Raw genomic sequence first — 23,955 nt, forward strand, 5'->3', positions numbered from 1 at the left:
GGAGGAATCTTTACCAACAATAACTCATAACGAAGTTATTAAATATTACGATAAAGTGATCTTATATTTACAACGTCAGGAAAATAATTATGGTTCAAATAATAAGGAAATTAAGTTTATAAAAAAATTAAAAAAAGAAGTTTTGAGAGAACGCTTTTGTTCTACAAAGCAAATCAATCTTGATAATTTTCAGTTATTAATGTAATCGAATAATTCTATTAATAAAAATTTATAATTATATCGATTTTATACTGATGTAATTAATTTGCACTGTGACGTATTAAATTGTATTAACGTAATTAATTTTATATTTAGACATAATTATTCAATATGCTAATAAAATTTCAATATTTATATAAAATATAAAGTATTTTCTGATCAAGCAAATGGCATTATGTGGTTCTAGTTTTGATATCACTCAAGTATTCATTAATGGCTACAGCAAAATCATTTGAAATAAATATTTATTTCCGCTTTAATAAATCATTTGCTGATGAAAACATCATTGACTGATTCTTTATTCATAACACTTCATCCACAATAGCTTTTTCAAGGTTATTCCCTATAAAAATAAAGAAAAAAGAAACGTTAGAACATTTTTTTAAGTCAATTCACAAAAACTCCCTCCATTCAATTTATCTGAGGTTTTCAAAACTGTTCCCAAGTCATTTCCTACAAAAATAAAGAAAAAAGAAATGTTAGAATGTTTCTTTTAAATTAATTTTATAAAAACTCCTTCCTTTCGACTTACCCGTGGTCTCCAAGATGTTTCCAAGTCATTCCTTACAAAAATAAAGAAAAAAAAAGAAATGTTAGAATGTTTCTTTAAGTCAAATCACAAAAATTCCTTCCATTCAACTTACCTGATGTCCTTCAAGACCGTTCTCAAGTCTTTTCCTACAAAATAAAGAAAAAAAAGAAATATTAGAACGTTTTTTTAAGTCAAATCACAAAAAATTCCCTCCATTCAACTTATCTGAGATCTTCCAAGACCGTTCCCAAGTCTTTCCCTACAAAAATAAAGAAAAAAAAGAAACGTTAAAATGTTTCTTTTAAATTAATTTCCAAAACTCCCTCCATTCGACTTACCCGAGGTTTTCCTGGTGTTTCCTGCAAAAATAAATAAAGAAAGAAATATTAGAACGTTTCTTTTAGGTTAATTCCCTAAACTTCCTCCATTCAACTTACCTGAGGTCCTTCAAGACCGTTTTCAAGTCGTTTCCCTGCCCGAACCTAAAAAAAAGTAAAAAACGGTTATTAGTAACTGTTCATAATATTAAAAAATATATATATATAAAAATATATAAAGATTCGTACTGTCACGTGATTGGTGATCCTGCCAATTTTATAGAACAAATGAACAATGTAGATCTATGTCACTAATATCACGAATGTCATAGATGTATGACATATCATGAAAATCATATATAGTTGATAGGTTTAATATATTTATTTTATCTGTTATATATTATATGTATGATTTATTAGTTATATTAGTTATATATTATATAGTTATTATATTTATTTTATCTATTATTTTTGTTATATCAGAATATATAGTTAATTTTATATAAATACAATGCTGAAGACAAGTGAAAAGAAAAGGACGCTCAAGGTTGTTTAGTTTAGGAATCATGATGAAGTAATTTTGGTTTTAATGGATCCTTTATTCATATCTGATCGTATATGCCAGAGTGTTGCTATACTTTATTCATGTCTGATTGGATCATTATGATTGTTTAATTCTTTATTCATGTCTGATCGTATATGCCAGAGTGTTGCTATACTTTATTCATGTCTAATTGGATTATTTGTATTAGTTTATTGTCTTTCTTATTTTAATAAACCTTCTGCTTACCATTTTCATTTTGTTTACGTTTGTAAACACTAAAAGAACTGACCTAACAGTACTTACGAATCTTTATCTTTGGGTTTTCATTTTTCAGAAGCCCACCCGAATCTAAAAAAAAAGAAAGAATGGTTAGTAAACCATTTGTAATAATAATAAATAAAAAAAAATTAAAAGATTCGTACTTACGAATCTTTATCTTTGGGTTTTCATTCTTCAGAAACCCACCTGAACCTATAAAAAAAAGAAATACAGTAACACCTCTCTAAGTGCACCCCCTTGGGACCATAGTAAAAAAATAGTAGAATGTGCACTTAGAGAGGGTGTGCATTTATAGAGAGTAAAATATTAAGAGCTCTTATAAGTTGGGATCAGATCCACCGTGCACTTAAAGAGAATTTATATAGTGCGTGCACTTATAGAGGGTGCATTTATAGAGGTGTCACTGTAACGGTTATTAGTAACCGTTCGTAATATTAAAAAAAAAATATAAAAAAATAAACCAAGATTCGTACTTATGAACCTTGGTTCCTTTTTTCCCGAAGATCGGAAGCCCACTCTATTCGAACCTAAAAAAAAAAAAAAAGAATGATTATTAGTAACCGTTCATTAATATTACAAAAAATACAAAAAAAAACCAAGTTTCATACTTACAAATTTTGGTTTTCTGTTTTTCAGAACTCGGAACCCACCCAATCCTAAAAAAAGAAGAAAAGAATGGTTATTAATAACCATTCATAATATTAAAAAAAATAAAAAAAATAAAGATTTATACGTGTATCTTTGGGTTTTCATTCTTCGGAAGCCCACTGAACCTATAAAAAAATATACAAGAACGGTTAGTAAACCGTTCGTAATAATAATAATAAAAAAAATAGAACCAAGATTCGTACTTACTTACGAATCTTGGTTCCTCCATTTTTCAGAAGCCCACCTGAAATACTGAACCTATAAAAAAAAGAAAGAACAGTTAAGAATCCGTTCATAATATTAAAAAAATTAAAATTAAAAAAATTAAACCAAGATTCGTACTTATGAATCTTGGTTCCTTTTTTGCCAAAGGTCGGAAGCCCACCCGATCCTAAAAAAAAGAAAGAACAGTTATTAGTAACCGTTTGTAAAAAAAAACCAAAAAAAGAAACTAAGATTCATACTTATATTTACAAATCTTAGTTTTCTGTTCATCAGAAGTTTACCTGAACCTATAAAAAAAAGAAAGGAACGGTTAGTAAACCGTTTCATAATAATAAAAAAGAAAAAAAATTTAAGATTCGTAATATAATACTACTTACAAATTTTCACTTTCATTTTCCCTTTCACTTTCGTTTTACCCTTCCCTTTCATTTTACCTTTTTCCTTTCTTTTTCATTTTACTCTTTCCCTTTCATTTTACCTTTTCCCTTTCATTTTCGTTTTACTCTTCCCCTTTCGTTTTACCTTTTCCCTTTCTTTTTTATTTACTCTTCCCCTTTCGTTTTACCTTTTCCCTTTCATTTTTCCTTTTTTTTCATTTTATTACTCTTTCCCTTCAGTTTCATTTTACCTTTCGTTTTTCCCTTTCTTTTTTTCCCTTTCTTTTTTGTTTTCCTTTTCCTTTTCATTTTTATCCTATCCTTTTCATTTTACCCTTTCCCTTCAGTTTTGTTTTACCCTTTTGTTTTTACTTCCCTTTCATTTTTTCTTGCCCATTCATTTTCCTGCAAAACCTATATGAAAAATATGAACGGTTAGTAAACCGTTCATAATACTAAAATAAAATAAAAAAACTGACTTCTCCCTCCCATTTACCTTATTATCCCTGGTGCGTAGTTTTGACTGGCATTCTGAAAAGGAAAGATGAAGTCACACACGCACTAGAATTTTTTAAAAAAAAATAATAAAAAATATATTTTTTTTTTTCTGCGCCTATAGAGCCAAAAGACGAGGAAAAGAAGGAATAAAAGTTTAAAAAAGAATGCATGATTCTTATTTAAACTTTTGATATGCGTAATGTGTGACGTGACCATTTGACCAGTATGGTTAATTCGACCAATGTTTAATCATAGATCATTGCTAATTGAGGTCAAATTTTTAATTTTAGTCAAATATAGGCCAAATTTTACTAAGACTGAATATTCTTTTTTCAACTAGTGTCTAATATAGATAAACAAAAAAACATTATATTTTGACTAGTTTTGCGATTTAAAATTATTTATGACATCCAAATAGACATAATAATATTATTCTAATAAAAAAAAATTTTAACAAAATTTATAAATAACAAAAAATCTGGTATAATAATCACCCTTCTAAGCTTAACAAAAGTTGTTTGTTTCGCCAAATTATAGCTAGAAATAAAATAATTAATAGTTAAAAAAAGCTTTTGCTAAAAGTTTTATTGAAATCAAAAAATTTTGTTTTTATTATAAAAATTAACTTTTTGCAGTTTACACAAAAACTACCTAAATAACTACCTTTTTCAACTTAGTAAATCTTTTTCTTCTCATAAAATTGCATATATTTTTATTGTTTAAACTGTATTTTACATTTACTTTTAAGTGCATCTGGAGGAAAACTTCATTTTTAAGACGAACTTTCTTATATATGCAAAAAAAAATTATTATTACTAAAGAAGAAATGATGACGAAAATTTATAATACACATGATGAACTATTAATTTACTTAATTTGTATAAGCGTTGTATTAAAAATTTCTTTTTTTAGCTACATGATGGAATATTCAATTATGGTTACACAAAATTATTTTAATTAATGATCAGCAAGTGATCTGAAATAACCACTGACTGTTATTATTAGTCATGTTTATGATAACTGATTTACACTAGGATGTTACTCTATCATGTGACTTTCAGCTATATAATATACATAACAATTCTAGTGGTAAATTAGTTATTATCTACAATATAACTAATTTAATTATTTAATTATCAATAAAATTTTTGATAAATTTACTATTATAAATATACAGTACTATCTATTTGCAAAGTATTAGAAAGTTTTAATTAATTTAAAGATAAAGTATTTAGCAGATTTACAACTTACTTTTAAAGGATTTACAATTTTTTACAATTTTTAACTTGTTTTTTAATTTAATTTTATAAATAAATAATGCTAAAAACTATACTATTTGATAATCTAAAAATCAAAGAGAAAAACTTTGTTTAAGTTCATAGATTAAAAAATTTTTTTACTTATAATAAGTTGAATTCAAATTTAATGATTTTTACTATAATTTATATATGATTATATGACTTAATATATTATATCCTTAAACTTATTACTATAGTGCCAAAAGTTTATACTTGATAATCATGTGATTTTATTTTAATTTTCTAAACTGATTCTATATTAGGCCAAAGAAATAAAATTATTCGTTTCTCATAAAAAAACTGCGAATTTCCGAATTGCCGCCCGGAAAAAAAAATTTATTTTCAAAAAAAATTTTAGCCGATTCCTAGAAGATGATTGGTTGATTTAATAAATTTTTTGCCCTTAGGGTGGCCGGGTGGAAAAAAAATTATTTTTTTATGATATGATTGGTCAAAACCAAAATCACATGACCAAATAAAATAAATTTTTTTATCTTTTCGTAACATTTACATGACCCGCCCGGGCATGAGAAACGAATAAATTTATTTACTTGGCCTTATGTGATCTGGAATTTAGCTAATAAAAAACTGAGATTTTTTATGTGAAGTATTAATAAAATGTGGGTTTTAAAAATTTTTTATTACAAACAAGATAAAACATAAGAAAAAGTAGATTTCAACAATAAATCGCAACTATCATTTTATAAAAGTCATATATTAATAAAAATTTTAAAAATTACATTTGATTCATATTATAATAAATCAGGCTGGCATTATCACAATACATGAAGTTGGCCCAAATTATCATAAATTCTGGCCAACATATTTTGTTTTAAATTTGGGCTGATCATATAAAAATCATGCAATTATAACTTTTTATATAGCCCTTCTTTTAAAAAATCTGACTGGTAATTTGATAGAGTTTATTTCAAAGAATAAAGTTACCAGTTTATTTTTTTTAAAATTATATTATTTTTAAGAAGTTGAAAGATTTTTAAGTATTATATTATTATTGTTGAGTATAGACTTTCAGCACCATATTTGCTAAATTATATAAACTATATACTAATTTAAATTCTATTTACTAAGATAACTAAACTATATTAAATCATATAATATAAATATGTCTAAACTTTATAAAGTTTTGACATTTGTTAAACTGTTTGCAATTTTGCATTTTTTTAATAAAATAGTTTAAACAGTTTTGATTTTGACAATTATTTAAACTGCTAAGTTTTTTCCACAACTTTAGGTGGGACATAATACTTATGATGAATATTTTTACTGTTATTGATAGTGAGTTTTTATAATGATTTTGGAAAAAATATTACTAGCATCACATTTCTCTGTATTTCCATTTTTTATTTAGATATTGTTCTAAAGTGGAGATAAATTATGTGATCTAATATAATATAAGTGAACTAATTTTTTTATAAATTAAGTTTAAAATAAACTTGAAAATCATAAAATAGGTATATTTTAACCTACTCTACAAGTTTATTTAAGGAAAAAAAGTAGGTTTTAAATACTGTTACTTTTATTATATATGAGCAAAAGATTTTGCCAATCATATATAAAAATAGATAGACAAAAATGAAAAGTCAAATAAATCAAAAATGGCATTTAACCTCATTTTATACTCTAAGTAAACTTGTAAAGGAGGTCAAAATACACTTAGCATATATGTTTAAAAGGTTGTGTAAATATGGTGAAAAATTTTATTAGAAAAAAAATTTTCTGAAGTCATGTAATTTGCCTTTGCTTTAGATATCCTCTTCATCTGATATGTGATAAAATGTGTACTGTTTTATTCTATTACTCCATGTAAATATAATTTTAAAATATAAATATTTGCCAATTTTTTAATAATTCAGATAATATTAAAAGTATCCTATTATAAAAAGTATTAAAAATAATAAATTAAATTTTTTACTAAATTCATAATATAATTGTAATATGTAATTTTATTATAAATTGATACTGCAATATTATATTGTAATTTTACAAGTATATATGTATTGGCAATTAGTATTAGTTATCAATTAATTTTATATTAAAAATGGTATAATATTTGGTTGGAAAAAGTTTACAAAGAAATCTTGAATGCATTTTAGCTTTTTTACATGATATTGTCTTTCTTAGGAATGTGATGATTTCATCAGTGAAAAGGGATCCTTGGTAAATTTCACAAATTTTCGGATTCTTAAATATGAGACAATTTAATTAAATTTGTAAATTCATAATTGGTTATTCTGCTGATTTTCTACTCTAAATAAATAAATAGTAAATAAATATTCTTAATATAGACATTCGTTATTTAGGACAATGATCAATCGGAATATATCTTTGGAAAAACATTTAAATTGTGTAATAATATACTTGAATACTATTTATCTTTAATATATTGTATATATACTAAATATTGATCATTTATATTGAGTAATAAGTATTAAATGTACTGTATTTTAATATAATTGTTTTCTTATTCGTAATGTGCTTATCGTCTTTTTTCATTTCCATAGCTGCAGAAACTTCAATATCGTATCGCAATTCAGATCTTTCTTTTTTTGTATCCTAATTACTATTTTTAAATGGTTGATTGAAAAGTGAAAAATGGGTTATTAGATCCGCAATAGATAATCTAATCATTTTTTGGGCTTATTCTTTTTCTTTTCATAATTTGATTGGTGGATAAACTGTTCATGCTGAATTACATTGAGTATTCGTTGAAAAGATATTCGAAGATTCATATTATTACGTGTGTCCAAGATGCATGATTGCACGTGATAATCAGAAAGGTGAAAATTTCGTTGTTTTACATTTTTTTTTTAAAATGCATTGAAAATAATTATCTGATTTCTTAACTGTTAATAAAAAGAAAATAATAAACATTTTTTCGTTTAAAATGAACGATCGACACATCACAAGATATTTTTTGTGTGGGGTTATTAAACTGTTTATTCATAACTAACCAAAGTTGGTTAATTTGGGTACGTCAAAAAAAGTAGAAGCCAATTTATTAAGAATTTCAATCTTTGTGAATCGACCGAAAAAGCCACAAAATGTATGACACAAGAATTACAAATTATTAGGCGTTAAATCGCACATTGCACATGATGAAGTGACATCATTAAACTCAATACGCTTTATAAGGTATATTTGAGCCCTGGCTAAGCCAAAATCTCAACCCATTGAGCGTATAAATAAACAATCGTTCTTTTTGTTATCCATCTACAGCCAAAAAATCGGCAAAACAGGCTTTTTTTTTGCCCAAAATTTTGTTAATATGCTTAGCCAAAATTTTCATACACTATTTATCGTTACCCCCCTATGTTTCAAATGAAACTGTCAAGTGCATTGAACATTATAACAAATTATGTAATAAGCTCGGTTTAGTCAATCATAAGGTGAGTCATCAATGGAATTACTATATCATCAAAAAAATTATCATCCAATAGAATTTTAATTTCTAATTTGAAAGTTTTTTTTTATTTATTTTTAGATTATAAGGGTTAAAAGTACACATTTTGTACTTCTTTCATTTCAAGGGAATTTTCCAAATTGATTCTTATCAAAATTCAAATTTGGCAAAAGTAAATGTTTTGTTTATGATGTTACACGGAACGTCTCCTCTTCATTATTTTAAAAAGGATTCCAAAAGCCCAATCAATCATGCCGGTTAAAGAATTATTATTTTTTCTTAAAAGTTATATTATATTTATCATATCATTTACGGAAAAGTTTTTAAATCCCGTTTAAACAATAATGTAGCAATAATTAATTCGATATATGCATGTACCCACATAGATTGTAGTCTTTGTAGATCAATTATTATTATTAAAAAGATTTCTTTATCTTTAAATCTAAGGTTTTGATAAATTTCACGAAATTTGTATTACTCTTTTGCCCATATGATCCAGTTATTAAACTTGCCTGTTTAACACGTGCGAGATGTTACTATAATATCAAACTTAATATCGTGTCAATCCTCTTATGGATGTGTGATGTTATAATTGAAATCATGATATAAAAATACCTGAATCCTCCCAACCTCTTTTTTTTTTAAACAAAAAATTGTATAGTATAATTATTACTAATTATTACTGTTAAGAAACTTTAACTCGAATTTAACCAATATACAATATTTTTGTTCTTTCATTTAAGAATATCTCGGCAAAAGAGTCTTATTCAATTTTGTTTAAAAAGCGAACTTGCATTTTATTTTTATTTTTATTTTTATTTTTATTTTTATTTTTTTTTAAAAGAAAAAAAAAAATACCATATACAGTACATAACCATGTCACTTGCAAAACGTAAAAGGGTTGATACTTTGAATGGTCATCATAACGACAAGTTAACGATTTCTGTTTCTGACGATTCAAGGGATGCTTCTGAAGAAGATAATGATATGCTTGATACACCTTCTTCAGTGTCTTCCTCTCATATTGGAAATGGTGTTAATAATAATATTTCTATGCCAGCTCATAAGAAATCAAGAAGTGACATTACCGAAGATAATGCTGCAAGTTCTCCTGATATATCACCAGAAACTTTATTTGTTCAAAATACATCATTGTCTGGAAAAGAAAAGATTGAACAAATTGCAAAAATGTATCCATTCAAAATAAATCCTCCACCAACTGATAGGCCTGTTCGCATTTATTGTGATGGTATATATGATTTATTCCATTTTGGACACGCAAAGTCTCTAGAACAAGCGAAAACAGTTATTCCAAACGTTTACTTGCTTGTAGGAGGTACTTTTTTATTTGATTTAATTACAATAAATTTTTTTTTTTCATAAATTAATATATTGGTCTTATTTAATTTTAGTGTGTGATGACGAGACAACTCATAAGAAGAAGGGTAAAACTGTTCTTAATGAGAAGGAACGTGCAGAATCAATAAGGCACTGTAAATGGGCGGATGAAGTTATTGAACATGCACCTTGGATAGTAACTCAAGAATTTTTGGATCAACATGAGATTGATTACGTGGCACACGATGCTATCCCTTACTCTTCTGGTGACATATCTGATGTTTATAAATTTGTAAAGAAGCAAGGCAGGTTTTTACCTATACAACGTACTGAAGGTATATCCACTTCCGATCTCATAACACGGATCGTTAGGGATTATGATCAATATATTAGACGTAATCTCGAAAGAGGTGTTTCACCAAAAGAATTGAACATTGGTTTCTTAAAGGTATGTTAATTTTTATAGTTCTCTATAATGTTCTCTCGATAATATTTTTATTACATTATCAATTTTTAGGAGAAAGAAATCAATATGAAAAAATCAATTTCCGATATTCGATCTTCGATTCATCAAAATTGGCATGGAACCAAAGTGGAATTATCGAATGATTTTTCAGGATTTAAAAATGAGTTAGCACAAACGCTTGCAATTTGGGAAAATCGGAGTCAGGAGTATGTTAGGGGATTTGCGGGAATGTTTGGCGCCGAGGGTGTAATGGTACGTCAAATTTAATATTTTTATTTTATATAAAATTATTAAAATTTTTAATGACATTTTTTTTATTTAGTATAAGATTTTCCGCCGAAGTTCCCGGGGAGGATCTGTTACGGAGGAAGATTCACAATCAAATAAAAATAATTCTTCGGATGAGGATCGGTTACATCGTTCAAGAAGTGTCTCTCCCGTGAAGAGGGTAATTGACTATATCAAAGGAGACCAACAGGATCAACGGGAACAATCTGATTAATCATTTCCTTAAATACTATTATTTTTTAAGTAATTCATATAATTTAGAGACATTATTATTACACTTATAATATCATTATACTTTGTTCATTTTTATCAAATTATCAAATGGATTTTTGTGAATTATATTCATTATTTAATTTTGTAAATTTTATATAAACTTAAAAGTATTTATTACTATTGTTTAAAGACAAAATTTAAAATTGTTAAAGATATTGTTCTTTTTGCAATACAAGTTTTTTTTTTTTGCATATATTTTATATTAAATGCATATGAAAAATCTGAAAATCCTAAAAAGAAAAAATTTTTATTCTGTAGATAATCTAATTTATTTACTAAAAGTAACTTGTATTACCGATTGAAAATTACACCTAAAAAACTCACATTCTTTACCACCATTGCCCCAATTTTTGTCATATTTTTTCACATGTACTGTATTATGAAATTCAAAAGGTTACACATAGGTAGTGCGGTTGGGGTAGATCAGTTTTTCTTTTGGGATGATGATATTTTTTTTTGGTAAATGATTATCTAATCAACTGACGTTTATGTATATTATCAATTATATCAATTTATTAATTATATCATGTGATTTATGTTATACAACAAAAATAAACTTTAACAAAAATGTAGATCTAAAATTAATACTACGACATAAAAATTTTGGGGCAATTTATATTATTAACACGAATTAATTAACGACTTTTAAAATAATTTTTTTTGTTATAAATATAAAATGGGCTTTGATTTAAATCCCATCCAGAGAGGAAAAACCCTGTTACATTCATTAGCTAACTAACACGAATCGTGCCGATTTTTTTATGATATATTTATAGGCTAAAATTTTTTTGATTACAATTTTTTTGATTATACTCCTTTGCTTTCTTTTTCTTCTTTCCCTTTTTTTCTACAAGAAAGTAAAAAATAATGCCGATGTTAGATGATTTCTTTTCAAAATTATCCACTTTAGCCGGTGGAGTTTCAACTGACCATTTAAAAATGATATTCACATTATTAGCATCATATCCAGTGGCATTAATTTATAAACGTTTACCACATAATCCAAATCTTAAACACTTGTTTTCTATAATTATAGCAATTATAGTCTTATTTGAAGTTTTCGATTTATCAAATGCTTTTTATGTGATGTTAGGAGGTTCTTTGATTTCTTATGCTATTATATATTTTGTTAAAGGTGTTTGGGGTCCAAGACTTGTTTTCTTGTATGCTTTGGGACACTTGAGTATTAAGTAAGTTAAATAATAAGACAAATAATTATGTAATTGTGTAATATCACGTGTTACAATTTGTTACACGAGTTTTTTTACCTACTAATATATTATATTAATATATAGTCATATATACCGGCAATTTAACCACATAACATATGATAAATATGATACCACAGGTCCACAAATGGTGTTGGTCATTAAATTAACATCATTCGCATTCAATGTATTTGATGGTCGTAGACCTAATAAGGTTTGTATGACAATTAATGAATTTTTAAATCAAATTATTATCCTTTCACATACTTAAATAATATTACACGTTTTTTTAAATAGGAATTAACACCATATCAAAGAAGCAAAGCAATTACTTCAATGCCATCAATCTTAGAATATTTAGGTTATATATTCTTTTTTGGTGGATTTATGGTTGGACCAGCATTTGAATTTATGGATTATCGCCAATTCACTAATATGGAAATGTTCCGTGTTGATGAAAAAACCAAAAATCATTTACAACTTAAACCACTTCAACTTGTAAATGAACATTTTAATAAAAAATCAGATAATGTTACGGGCGGACCAATAAAATACTATGTACCAAATGGAATGATTCCTGCTATGTGTAAATTAGGGTTCGGTATTTTTTTTATTCTTTGTATTGTAACATTTGGAAATAATTATTCAGTGGATTGGGCCTTAAGTGAAGAATTTAAAAATACATCTTTCTTTAATAAGTATGTTGATTATATCACATTTTTATAAAGAAATAATAATGATGAAATCTAATTTAATTTATTATTTATTTATTTTGATTAGATTAATATATATACAAATAGCATCTTTCTGTGCTCGATTGAAATATTATATCGTTTGGTTACTTGCTGAAGGCGCATGTATTCTCTCTGGATTAGGATTCAATGGATATGATGATCATGGCAATGCAAAATGGTAAAAAATTTAACGCATATATTTATTTTTACACGGATGGTATGTCACATATGTAACACACTCTCTTATTTGCCCTTGTATAGGAATCGCGTGACAAATGTTGATATTATTGCGTATGAAACGGCCGATAACATCAAATCTCTTTTGGATACATGGAATATGAACACAAATAAATGGTTAAAAAATTATGTATATCTTAGAGTAACTCCACCTGGAAAAAAACCAAATTTCTTTTCAACCATTGCTACTTTTGGAACGAGTGCTATTTGGCATGGATTTTATCCTGGATACTATCGTAAGCATATAAGCAAATAACTTTTTTTTTTCCTAAAGTAATATTAAAAAATTAATATATAATTATTATTCTCGCGTTTAGTGACTTTTATAAGTGGAGCATTTGTTCAAAGTGTTCATCGAAGTAAGTATATTCTTATAAATATGAGATGAGTTCTTTTTAAAAAATGATTAAAAGGCTAATCCTTATTCTCTACCTTAAATAGCACTTCGTCGTAATATTCGGCCAATTTTCTTAACACCGAAATTTTCGTCATTAAAACCATTATATGATTTTTTTGGATGGTTATTCACACAAACCATGATTCATTATGTTGTTATACCATTTAATATTCTTTCGTTAAGAAATACTTTAACTATTTGGAAATCACTCTATTTCTATGGACACGTTGCAATTATTTTAGTTAATGCAGCATTTTGGTTAGGTTTTAATAAAGTAATTGCTAATATTGTTGACGAAGATTTAAAGAAAAAGAAAGGACAAGTTAAAAAATGGAAAGTTGAAAGAAAAGAACGTGATGGTGAAGGGAAAGTTGCTATAAATGAAACTGGCATACCATTAGAATTTGACAATAGTTCAGTTTGTCTTGAGAAGGAAGAATAATTTATTTCAGTGAATATACAATAAGGCTGAGTAACAGTATATTGGTACACGCGAAGAAATTGACGTGAACGTATAATAATGTTACATAATTTTTTGTATAATATATAATTTATCTATGTATATATATTATTGTAATTTTTCTTTTTTTTTTCCTTCTAAAAAATTATTAAAACCTAATTAAGTCTCAACTTTGGCTGCCCATTTGTAATTTCCAAAAGTGCACGTTTGTTTTGTTCACGTTCTTTAATTTTATTTAACCTCCATTCACAATTATCAGCAAATTCGCAATTTCTGAATGTTAACCAAATAAATTAATTAGAGAGAGTTGATCCAGTAACAATAAAAAAAAAGAGCGAGAGAGTTAAATTATACTCACTGGCATTTCCATGCATCTTCAATAGGAACACCTTCGGGTTTTCTATCACCTTTCCAATATTTTACTGTTTTCTCTAAATAGTTATCTAATTGATTTTCATCATAATCAAAATATTTAGAACCTAAATCACTTCCATCCTTTTGAAATTTATAATTAACTTCCAAAATATTACATGATTTCCAAACTTTTCCAAAACTATTGATTACAACCTTCATAAGGTTCCGTAAATTTGGTTTAAATTCCTTCATCTCTTTCTCTTTATAACTTATATTAACAATATTAGCTAATTCTTTAGAAAATTCTAAATCAGGATTCAAATCTAATGTTTGAAAAATCTTCATTTCATCAAATGTTCCTTGTACAAGTTCATCAAATAGTTTTTTATAAAGCATTAATTGAAATTTCACTGATGGCGGAACATATTTTGGTATATATTGTTTTGTCCGAGTTTTTGTGTCGGATATGATCAATTCATCTCTAGATATATCATCAAAAACCGGTTTCATTTCAATTTGGTCAATGATTCCAAAAACGAATAAACCTGATACAAATCCAAAAATTGGTAATTCTCTCGTTTTTAAATTAATGAAAAGTGAGTCAATTCCAAATATTAAATTATATAACCTATGGGATAAATCGATAAATAATAATTTTTTGTTAATATAAAAGAAGTTTTTGACTTCAATTAGAGAAAAGTAACTCTTACTTTATACCCCATATATCCTCTTTAGTATGAGTTGGTATTGAAATTATGTCATGTTCTTGTAATTCTAATTTATTATGTATTTCAGAACCAATTTTCATAGCTAGTGTTTCTTTTCTTCCACCTGCGATAAAAAAATAGTGCTGTTGAAGTTCACACCAAGCAAGTGAAGAAAAATCGGTAACAGATAAACTTTTAGAATCACGAAACCGTTCATGTGGTGATTTTTCTTCTTGATTTTTGATATCAGAAGGAACGTCGGAATTATTTCGTATTACCATTATTTTTCTCATAAGTTTATACTTTTGAAAAAAATTCGGAAAATTTTTTTCTTTATTAGTCATATCTAGAGCTTTAAGTTTAATACGCTTTTTGTTATTAATTAAGTTAGTGATATTATTATTATCACGGGGCCCGACTAACTTGCAGAGATAATTGAAACAGCATGTAAACATATAGTGATTAATGAGTGATATAACTGAATAATGAAAGAGAAAAAATGTATCAAGATATGTAATTTGTACTGGTATGCGTGCATATACTATATACAGTACGCGTTTAAAGATCTATGATGTGTGAAATATTTCAGTCATGTGATTTGCATCTATTTTAAAAAAATTTTTTTTTTTTATGGAATGAAATTTCACATCTTAAATGACTTCATCTTAAGTGACTTTTTATTCATAATGTTAGGACCACGGTTTAATAAAGTTTTTCGAATTAATCTTTTATCATGTCAAAACAATTTATCCAATCCTCGTTATTTAATTCGGAAACCAAACACTTTGTTTCTTTTTACAAAAATATCTCTTGGACGAAATTATTCTAGTGAAGCAGAATTACGAGATTTACGAGAAACTTTAGAACGTATTGATCCTAGATATGTTCCAGACTTTGACTTTGGAATAATTGGTAATTAAAATTCAAAAAAAAAAAAATTATATTCATATATGTGCGAATAAATTTTTTAAAAAATAAAAATCTTTTTCTTAAAAAAAAAATGAAAAATATATATTTATAAAAAGATCCCTATTTCAAACCATTACAAATGCCATCTATTTTTTCTAAAAAATATTATCGAATATTATACGAAAATTCAAAGAATACATTTAAAAATTTCATGTTGTAAATATATATATATTTCCTCTTTTTATACAAGTAAGATAAAAAAAAATGATTTTTTTTAAAAAAAAAATTATCTTTTTTTATTATCTTATAGTGGTCTTAATATAGCATATTGTGAAAGAAAATATTCCGAATATAAAGATAAGCCCGCTGAATATTGGTCACCAAAATCGTTTAAATCAAAGGCTTTGAACCTTTATGTTGAAATGAATGAAAATTATGCATCGTAAGTTGATTGATTAGTTTAACTCTTTGAAATACGACGAATCTATATTTATATATATACTTTTTTATAGGAAAAATTTAAAAGCATTACAAAATCTTGTGGAGGATCGAATGTATAATGTATGTTTTCAAAAAAAAATATATTGTACATATATGAACGTCTAATTTTGATTTATTTATTATGATGAACTTCTTTAATGTTTTTTTTTCTTTTTATAAAAGAAAATTAAATATGATTTGAAGCATAGAGAAGGCAAATTTATATGGAAATATCATGGACTTGTAGAAAAACCGAAATATATAAACGTTCGATGTATCCTTGGGCATACGCGTTCAACTGGAAATTATCTAGTTCAATTGACGATAAAATTACATACTAAACAGGTTAATTGTCATCATCTCTTTTCCGTCCTTTTTTATATATTAAACGCTCACTCACTTTTCTTTCTAGAGTGTGGGATTATATAATAAAGCAGGTAAATTGATTGCTGGAGACCCAAAGAAGGTTAAGGATGTACTTGAATATGTTGTATTTCAACGTAAAATGTGGGATAAGAGTAAAGGGTGGACTATTTATGGATATTTTAATGATATTAATAACAATTTACTTACGCAAACTAATACGCAAACTAAGGTCAGTATGCTATATATTGTACTTCATTTGAATAATACCCACAAACTCGAAACACACTTATATTAAATTGCATATTTGTATTATATATTATTTTTAATAGATACAAGATGTTTAATTATATATTCATGATTATACTAAAAAAAAAATTTACACTAAAAGAATAGTTATTATGACAAAATTCATTATTTAAATTTCTCCTACACCAGAACCCTCATAACTTCTGTAATGATCCATATTGTTATAATTATTATTATAATAATTAGATCCATACCCTTCCATCATTCCTCTTTGTTGTATTATCCCTTGTTTATTTTGAACATTATAATATTTATCATAAAATTCTTCAGGCATTCTTCCACCATTTCTTGCCTTATAATTTGCTAAAGCCTGAGCACGTCTTTTCAGTTTTTCTGCTTTAATTCTATTATTTTCTTGTTCCTCATAAGCTAATTCATCACTTGTAGAAGAGATCAATAATTTAGTAATAACCTCGGAGAACCATCCTGCCATACCACCAACAAGGATTCCAATTAAAGCTGCTGACGTCAAAAACATATATAATGGATAAAAATAAGAATTTATCTTTTGTGTAATAGTATAAGGTGTTAGAATAAATACGTTATATAAAATTCCTAATATCCAAAATACCGGACTTAAGACATAAAGAATGAATGTCCATATATATGATATTAAAGTGTAAATTATATTATAGACAAGAATAAATGGAAGTAATAATGACTTTAAATTTTCGGTGTTTATTTGATCCGAATTATTATTCTCGGCTTCTTCTATTAACGGAGGTGATACTTTTTTTGATGGTGGTAAATGTTCAGTGTCAGCGTTAACTTGAGTTATGATACAGAGAGTGAATGATAAGGTTATAATGCAAAGTACAAAACAAATCTTTCCGGTCATCTTTTTTAATTGTTTAAAAAAAAAAAATTTTTTAGAAAGAAGAGATTAATTTTTTTTCTTCCTCTTAAAATTGAATATTTTTTTAAATTAAAATGAATGGGGAAAACAATTTTAAAAAGGTTAGTATTAATTAATATCGTAACAACCTTTATGCAACCTTATTATATTGAAAATCACTAGGAAATCATATGTTTGTGATACGTAACTTTTCCCACATTATTTAATTACATAAATAATTTTGGGAGATAAAGCTTTTTTTATTAGTCAAATTTTTTTATTAGTCAAATCGAGAAAATATAAAAGCAAAAGAGTATCCTTTTTTTTAAAAAAAACATTACATCATGTAGCGATTTCGTCATTTAATTAGTTATGTTTTTAGTATGACAATTTTTTTTGCCCAACTCACGTCATGTGACTTAGATTATATCAATAGGACGCGCCGACGCGGCTCCATTTTTGAGGCTTTTTTGTGTTTTATCATTTTACCTTGTTAATTGTAATAATGATTTTATATTTTAAGCTAAGAGTATTGTACTCTTTCCTCTTGTCTATAAAATAAAAAATAAGCCATTTTTTCAGTGGATTTTGCTGAAGAAAAAACTTTTGCTCAATATTATTACCATAATTATCTAAATAAATTTTTTTTTACTTTTAAATATGATATCATTAATTCAAGTTGGAAATTATATATCAATCAAAAAATTTCTTCACAAAATGGAATTTTTATATCCCCAGTTTTTGCAACTTCTTCTTATCAAGCTTGGTTTTTACATATTGATCTTGTAAGTTATTTATATCTATTTGGTTTGAAAAAAATCAACTATTATTGATTATCATAATTAAATAACAGTAATTAAGATTTCTTTGTTTGAATAGTCATATCAGGAAGCACATTGCTTGTCTCATTGTAATTGTGCTTTTTCGTGTTTCTTGTCCGTATCGGTTGTTCCGTATTCATCGACTTTATATTCAATAGTAGATGGTATAGAACAATCGGATGAAAATCAATGTAGAGTATCAATTTTCTTTCAAACGGATTGCTTCGGAGAGGATCTTGCCGTAGAATCACAAATGGTTGAAGTTTCTAAACTACGGCATTTTGGTGATTATATTTTAATGTTTATAATTTTTCAAAGTGATCTTTATAATAATTTGTCTTTGTTAAATCAAAAAAATTATCAATTTTTTTTTTCTCAGGTATCTCTTTTAAAAATATTTGTTCTCGTAGGTCAAGAAGATTAGGATATCTTTTTGATAATGTTCCTACTGCACCAAATATTATATTTTGTATTAAAGGTAGATATTTATATGCTCATTCAGAAATTATTGAAAACGCAACCACCAAATTTAAAGAAATGTTAAAAATTGGAAAACCCCATCAACAAAAAGAAAATGATACGAACGAAAAAAATTCAAAAAGATTTATACGTATCGAATTATCAAACATAGAATTTTTAACTTTTAAAACAATACTTTACTATTTTTATACTAGTACAATATATGTTGATAAATCTTGGAATATACTTGATTTATGTTATTGGGCTAAAGAGTTTGAATTAAATGAATTAGTTGAAATAGCAAAAGCAGATTATAAACTTAGATTAAATATTGAAAATATTTTTGAAGAATTACTTAATGTTGGACTTTATTTAAAAGATATTAGAGATGAATCAATAATTTTTATAGCAAAAAATTTTCCTTTAATACAATCTACTATTGGATTCAAAAAATTTATTTTGAATTTGAATCAATATCCTGGCGCGAGAGATATTTGGTTGGAAATTACGAATACTATAAAACGATTAGGCTACTCTAATTATTTATCCGTACCTCTCTTTAAAAATATGTGAAAAAAATTTAAAAAAAACAATTTTTTTCTTGTGATGATGTGTACATTCCAATTAGCTTTAAAAAAAAAAAATTATTATACCAGACAGGAAATTTTTATAGTGGTTCTCTAATTTCAGCCAGAAGTAATTTGCATAATTCTGGCCAAAGTAAGGTCCATTTATGCCTTATAAGTTACAACGCCTTATAATTATTTACTCCCATTTTTTCCATTAATATATACCCATACACTGATCTTGGAGTTTCGATATCTTCAAAATTTATAAAAAAAAATAGACATCGAACATTGGATTCATTGGGATTTCTTCCTTTCTTCCTGAGCTGATAAAACTGCGGCACACATCTAAACTCCCTTATAAATCTCGGTAAAATTCTTAAACGGAAAATGGATCACAAGCTACAAAAAACCGAGTGTCCTCCGGGGATTATTTGATATTTAGACAGGGGCATACGTGGTATGTAACGGTGCTTTCAGATGGAACGATTTTCATTAAGCTTGACCAAAAAGTACGTGAAAATATTTCTTCATTTTGAAAATGATTATTTTAATAATTATTAAAGAAATGTTTACTGAAATTTTTGGAAACAACAGGCTGAACAAGTTAAACTGATACTGTGTTCTTGTGCTTTTAAAAGATACACTCCAATGTATAATTCCTTAACGGAATGTCCCCAATGTAATTTAAAATTTAAATGTCCAGATAAATGGTGCTCAGATTGCGAAATCAAAAATTTTAAATCCAATTTTGGGAATTGGACTAGTAGGAATTGGAAGCTCGATAAAGTTATTCGACGTTCACAATCTAATGCTAAAGGGCCCCTGAATTATTTGGAATGGATTCCACTTACAGAATTTATTGATGTTAAATTCATTGCTGAGGGTGGCTTTGGATGTGTGGAATCAGCAATTTGGAATCTTGGTCCACGTTGGACTTATGAACCATCTTCAAGAAAGTGGGAAAGAAGCGGGCCATATAATGTTGCCTTGAAAACTGTCAATGATTCGCATCAATACTTACAAGAATTTTTAAATGAAGTAAATTATTAAGTGTTATATAAGACGCAAATGAATTTCTATATTTTGTTCTTAATTTCCTTATCCTATTTATATAGGTTCAAGCACATTACATATGCACTTCTGAAGATAATCACATACCACATTGCTTTGGAATTACTCAAAATCCAAAATCTAAAGATTATATTATGGTCTTGGAATATGCACATTATGGCAGTTTGCGTTATTAGTTGGGATGATCGGCTTGTTCTACTCGAAGGACAATTGCTAAAGGTCTTTATTATATTCATGAAGAAAACCATGTTCATCAAGATTTTCATAGCGGAAACATTCTAATTTATCAGAAGGATGGAAAATTATACCCTGCGATTGGAGATTTAGGATTATGTAAACCTTTGAATGAAACCAATGATGAAAGTAAAGTCTTTGGAATAATGCCATACATTGCACCCGAAGTGATCCGAGGTTTAGGAAATACTAAAGCAGCGGATATATACAGTTTTGGAATTATTATGTGGGAAATCCTTACGGGGGAAAGACCATATAAAGATCAACCTCATGATATTCACCTTGCATTTAAAATTCTTGATGGACTTCGACCAACTATTCCTGAAGGCACACCTGATAATTATAGAAATTTAATGCAAAAATGTTGGCATAAGAATCTAACAGAGCGTGCTAAAAATATTAAAAATGAAGTAATGAGTTTGAGAAATTCATTAGATCTCGATCTTAAACATTTGAGGGGACCTGTTGGTAATAACGGTAAGGATTTAAGTTTTAGTACTTTATCAATTCATCCTGAAGCATGCTACGTCAGTAAACATTTACCACTTGACGAATTGCGTGGAGAGTTTTGTCAGCATCCAGAATGGCCTGGAAAAGGATGGGACCTTCTTAAAAAAGAGCCTACAGTAAAAAATGGTATGTTATTATTATAATTTGACGAAATGTTTTAAGTAATGTTATTCATAATATATATATATATTTTTTAACAATAATTTGGATCAAGAAATGCAAAAAACCCAACATAAATATATTAGTCGAGAATATGATTTATCACTTGATATTGAATTTTTGATTATAGATAGTTATCACCGAAAAGATCAAAAAGTTAGAAGGTATTATACCGTAAAAATTTGTTATTTTGTTTATGATAATATAGGAATAAAAGCTATTATTACTTAATTGAGAAGATTGTATTGTAAAATTAGATTACTGCATAAGTAAAAATCGTAAAAGTCTTCCGTTGATTCGTAACATCAATGAGTCAATGACTATATTGAAATATTCTGAATTTATGCGTAAGCGGTGTATCAGATCGTGCAGATAATATACAGATGTTTGCATTTTTCTTTTAAATAAATTTATATGCGAAAACAGATTTAGTAAAATTTATAGATTTTTAAAATATTTTTTTATTTTATTAGTGTAAGGTATAAGAGCCATTACGGATGTTAAGTGTAATTTTTTCCAGTGTTGACCTTTAATGTTGTATTATTACCGTTATTACTACTAGAGGGACTTTTTCCTTTCATGAATTCGCGTACCAATAGAATAATAAATGATATAATTATATATTTTAAATAAAATAAATTATATGCGCCATTGACGGAACTCGCGATCACGTGGTTAATGGTGCCGATTTGTAATTCCTTTCCATCTCTATGCCTTCTTCCGTTCCATTAACTTGAGTCCAAGCTCTAATGGACAATACATGCAGAATATGTCGTCAATTAACAGGATCTTGTTCGTAAAGCACGATCTGCTGTACAAAAAATTTTAATCCTATGTATATTTAGGTTAAACTGGTTGCTAAATGAATAATTGAATACAAATTTTAGCAGCTCTCGTTACTTAATAACCGAGTTATTATTATTTGATAAAAGGCAAAATAAATGGTAGATGGAAACGATTTTCATTAGACTTCGTCACGTATTTCAACATAAGATAGATTTATTAGATTTTCTTAAAAGCAGAACATTTACGGATATATAGAATCTCGCCTTTTATAAAGAATATATACCAGTATGCTAAACAAAGATTCAAAGGTCCAGATAAATAGTGTCAGGATTGCGAAACCAAAAATTTCAAATCCAATTTTGGGAATTGGTCTAATGGAAATCAAATGCTTGATCAAATTATCCAACGTTCACAATCCGATGTAAAGGCCTCTGGATTATCTGGAGTGGATTCTATTTACAGAACAGAATTCAATGATTTTAACTTCATTGTAAGGGGTGAAATCAGCAATTTCCACGTTGGGCCTATAAACCATCTTCAAGAAAGTGGAAGAAATGGGGCATATAAAGTAGCTTTGAAAACTGTCAATGATTCGTATTGACTTATTAGTTGGATATAAAAATCTAAAAGAAATGTTAATTATTAACAAATTCTGCTTTTTCCCATTACAGTATAAATTTTTATATAAATTATATGATTGGAATAGAAAAATAAAACATGAATTATTATTAAAATTAATAAATATATAGTTTTAATAAATAATTGTTTTATAATAAATAAATAAATAAATAATTGGTTTATTATAAAAATTAATTTTTTTAATAAATAAATAATTGTTTTATTATAAAAATTATTTTTTTTAATTAATATATTTAATATTCTTAATATTTATTAATTAAAATAACTTTAATTTGACAAAAATTAAACTTATAACTTCAGATTGATAAAAAAATTTTTTTTTATTAAATATATAGCAATATACTTAAAACCATTGAATTTTTGAAAAATAAAAAACTTAAATTTTTCCTCATAGTAAAACAACAAAATAATAAAATGAAATGCACAGTTATTTTATAAATCACGTGATTTGTGTGCTTATGCAGGGGGAATTTTACATATATTTACTATAATATGGGACCGACGTTTAGTGTGATTGTACTTATAACTAATAAAGTGATTATAAAAGAGGTATTTTATATATAAAAAAATCTGGACTAAAAAATGTGTGCTTTAAGGAGGGGAGTTCTTATATGGGAGGTGCCTATAAAGGGGGTTGACTGTATATTATAATATATAAATACTTTTTTGCATTAATATTGATTAAGATAGAACCCATAGATTACTAGTGAAAATTTTACTTTTATATGAAATCTTACTTTAGAATTTTTTAAATTCTATTGGTTAATTAATTAAAAAGGAAAAAAAATCATAATAATATAACATAAAATTTCTTTTTATAGTGGAATTTTTAAAGAGTTTTATATGTAAACCTTACCTTAAGTGATTAGACCATAGGGTAACCTGCTGATCTTTCTTAATAGTAAATAGAAGCCTATTAAGATTCTCATAATTTTGGTTAAAATTGTTATAATTTTAGTCAGAGATATTATTTTTACTTTTTGCAAAATAT

At 26.5% G+C, this 23,955-nt stretch overlaps 8 protein-coding genes across 8 annotated transcripts; 6 read left to right on the plus strand and 2 right to left on the minus strand.

The window, feature by feature from the left end:
* Positions 1 to 9,202: 9,202 nt before the first annotated feature.
* On the plus strand, positions 9,203 to 10,892 carry OCT59_002598 (uncharacterized protein). Its single transcript, XM_025316913.2, has 4 exons — positions 9,203 to 9,694; positions 9,771 to 10,144; positions 10,214 to 10,414; positions 10,485 to 10,892. Exons 1-4 carry the CDS (start codon positions 9,235 to 9,237, stop codon positions 10,662 to 10,664), a joined length of 1,215 nt encoding a protein of 404 aa, XP_025179416.1. The 5' UTR covers positions 9,203 to 9,234; the 3' UTR covers positions 10,665 to 10,892.
* A 320-nt stretch (positions 10,893 to 11,212) lies between these two features.
* OCT59_002599 (uncharacterized protein) lies at positions 11,213 to 13,741 on the plus strand (the record flags this gene model as incomplete). The annotated part of the gene is made up of 7 exons (XM_066145022.1): positions 11,213 to 11,913; positions 12,019 to 12,145; positions 12,229 to 12,629; positions 12,712 to 12,843; positions 12,927 to 13,138; positions 13,220 to 13,261; positions 13,344 to 13,741. Exons 1-7 carry the CDS (start codon positions 11,591 to 11,593, stop codon positions 13,739 to 13,741), a joined length of 1,635 nt encoding a protein of 544 aa, XP_065995781.1. The 5' UTR covers positions 11,213 to 11,590.
* Positions 13,742 to 13,890: 149 nt separating this feature from the next.
* OCT59_002600 (uncharacterized protein) lies at positions 13,891 to 15,299 on the minus strand. Its single transcript, XM_025325811.2, has 3 exons — positions 14,824 to 15,299; positions 14,118 to 14,741; positions 13,891 to 14,032 (listed from the first exon to the last, which is right to left on the minus strand). The coding sequence occupies exons 1-3, from the start codon at positions 15,273 to 15,275 to the stop codon at positions 13,915 to 13,917; spliced, it is 1,194 nt and encodes a 397-aa protein (XP_025179418.2). The 5' UTR covers positions 15,276 to 15,299; the 3' UTR covers positions 13,891 to 13,914.
* Positions 15,300 to 15,506: 207 nt separating this feature from the next.
* OCT59_002601 (uncharacterized protein) lies at positions 15,507 to 17,370 on the plus strand (the record flags this gene model as incomplete). The annotated part of the gene is made up of 7 exons (XM_025316915.2): positions 15,507 to 15,732; positions 15,846 to 15,945; positions 16,040 to 16,171; positions 16,242 to 16,290; positions 16,393 to 16,554; positions 16,622 to 16,804; positions 16,905 to 17,370. The coding sequence occupies 7 exons, from the start codon at positions 15,507 to 15,509 to the stop codon at positions 16,917 to 16,919; spliced, it is 867 nt and encodes a 288-aa protein (XP_025179419.1). The 3' UTR covers positions 16,920 to 17,370.
* On the minus strand, positions 16,991 to 17,719 carry OCT59_002602 (uncharacterized protein; the record flags this gene model as incomplete). Its single annotated transcript, XM_025325812.1, has 1 exon — positions 16,991 to 17,719. One exon carries the CDS (start codon positions 17,717 to 17,719, stop codon positions 16,991 to 16,993), a length of 729 nt encoding a protein of 242 aa, XP_025179420.1.
* Positions 17,720 to 17,811: 92 nt separating this feature from the next.
* Positions 17,812 to 20,812, plus strand: OCT59_002603 (uncharacterized protein; the record flags this gene model as incomplete). Its single annotated transcript, XM_066145023.1, has 10 exons — positions 17,812 to 17,838; positions 18,001 to 18,029; positions 18,396 to 18,501; positions 18,596 to 18,821; positions 18,917 to 19,545; positions 19,687 to 19,716; positions 19,844 to 19,932; positions 20,008 to 20,074; positions 20,160 to 20,603; positions 20,681 to 20,812. The coding sequence occupies 10 exons, from the start codon at positions 17,812 to 17,814 to the stop codon at positions 20,810 to 20,812; spliced, it is 1,779 nt and encodes a 592-aa protein (XP_065995782.1).
* Positions 20,813 to 21,283: 471 nt separating this feature from the next.
* Positions 21,284 to 21,812, plus strand: OCT59_002604 (uncharacterized protein; the record flags this gene model as incomplete). The annotated part of the gene is made up of 3 exons (XM_066145024.1): positions 21,284 to 21,506; positions 21,595 to 21,703; positions 21,779 to 21,812. The coding sequence occupies 3 exons, from the start codon at positions 21,284 to 21,286 to the stop codon at positions 21,810 to 21,812; spliced, it is 366 nt and encodes a 121-aa protein (XP_065995783.1).
* A 468-nt stretch (positions 21,813 to 22,280) lies between these two features.
* OCT59_002605 (uncharacterized protein) lies at positions 22,281 to 23,053 on the plus strand. The gene has a single exon (XM_066145025.1). The coding sequence runs from the start codon at positions 22,711 to 22,713 to the stop codon at positions 22,924 to 22,926; it is 216 nt and encodes a 71-aa protein (XP_065995784.1). The 5' UTR covers positions 22,281 to 22,710; the 3' UTR covers positions 22,927 to 23,053.
* The last annotated feature ends 902 nt before the right edge of the window (positions 23,054 to 23,955 follow it).

The sequence above is a fragment of the Rhizophagus irregularis genome, chromosome 11 (genome assembly GCF_026210795.1).
Source record: "Rhizophagus irregularis chromosome 11, complete sequence".
Taxonomy (NCBI): Eukaryota; Fungi; Glomeromycota; class Glomeromycetes; order Glomerales; family Glomeraceae; genus Rhizophagus; species Rhizophagus irregularis.

Coding starts and splice junctions, on each gene's coding strand:
- OCT59_002598 (XM_025316913.2), top strand. CDS start 9,235: ATGTCACTTGCAAAACGTAAAAGGGTTGATACTTTGAATGGTCATCAT. Junction 9,695..9,770: donor CGTTTACTTGCTTGTAGGAG/GTACTTTTTTAT, acceptor ATTTAATTTTAG/TGTGTGATGACGAGACAACT. Junction 10,145..10,213: donor TGAACATTGGTTTCTTAAAG/GTATGTTAATTT, acceptor ATCAATTTTTAG/GAGAAAGAAATCAATATGAA.
- OCT59_002600 (XM_025325811.2), bottom strand. CDS start 15,275: ATGTTTACATGCTGTTTCAATTATCTCTGCAAGTTAGTCGGGCCCCGT. Junction 14,742..14,823: donor GAGGATATATGGGGTATAAA/GTAAGAGTTACT, acceptor TTTATCCCATAG/GTTATATAATTTAATATTTG. Junction 14,033..14,117: donor GAAGATGCATGGAAATGCCA/GTGAGTATAATT, acceptor GTTAACATTCAG/AAATTGCGAATTTGCTGATA.
- OCT59_002605 (XM_066145025.1), top strand. CDS start 22,711: ATGCTTGATCAAATTATCCAACGTTCACAATCCGATGTAAAGGCCTCT.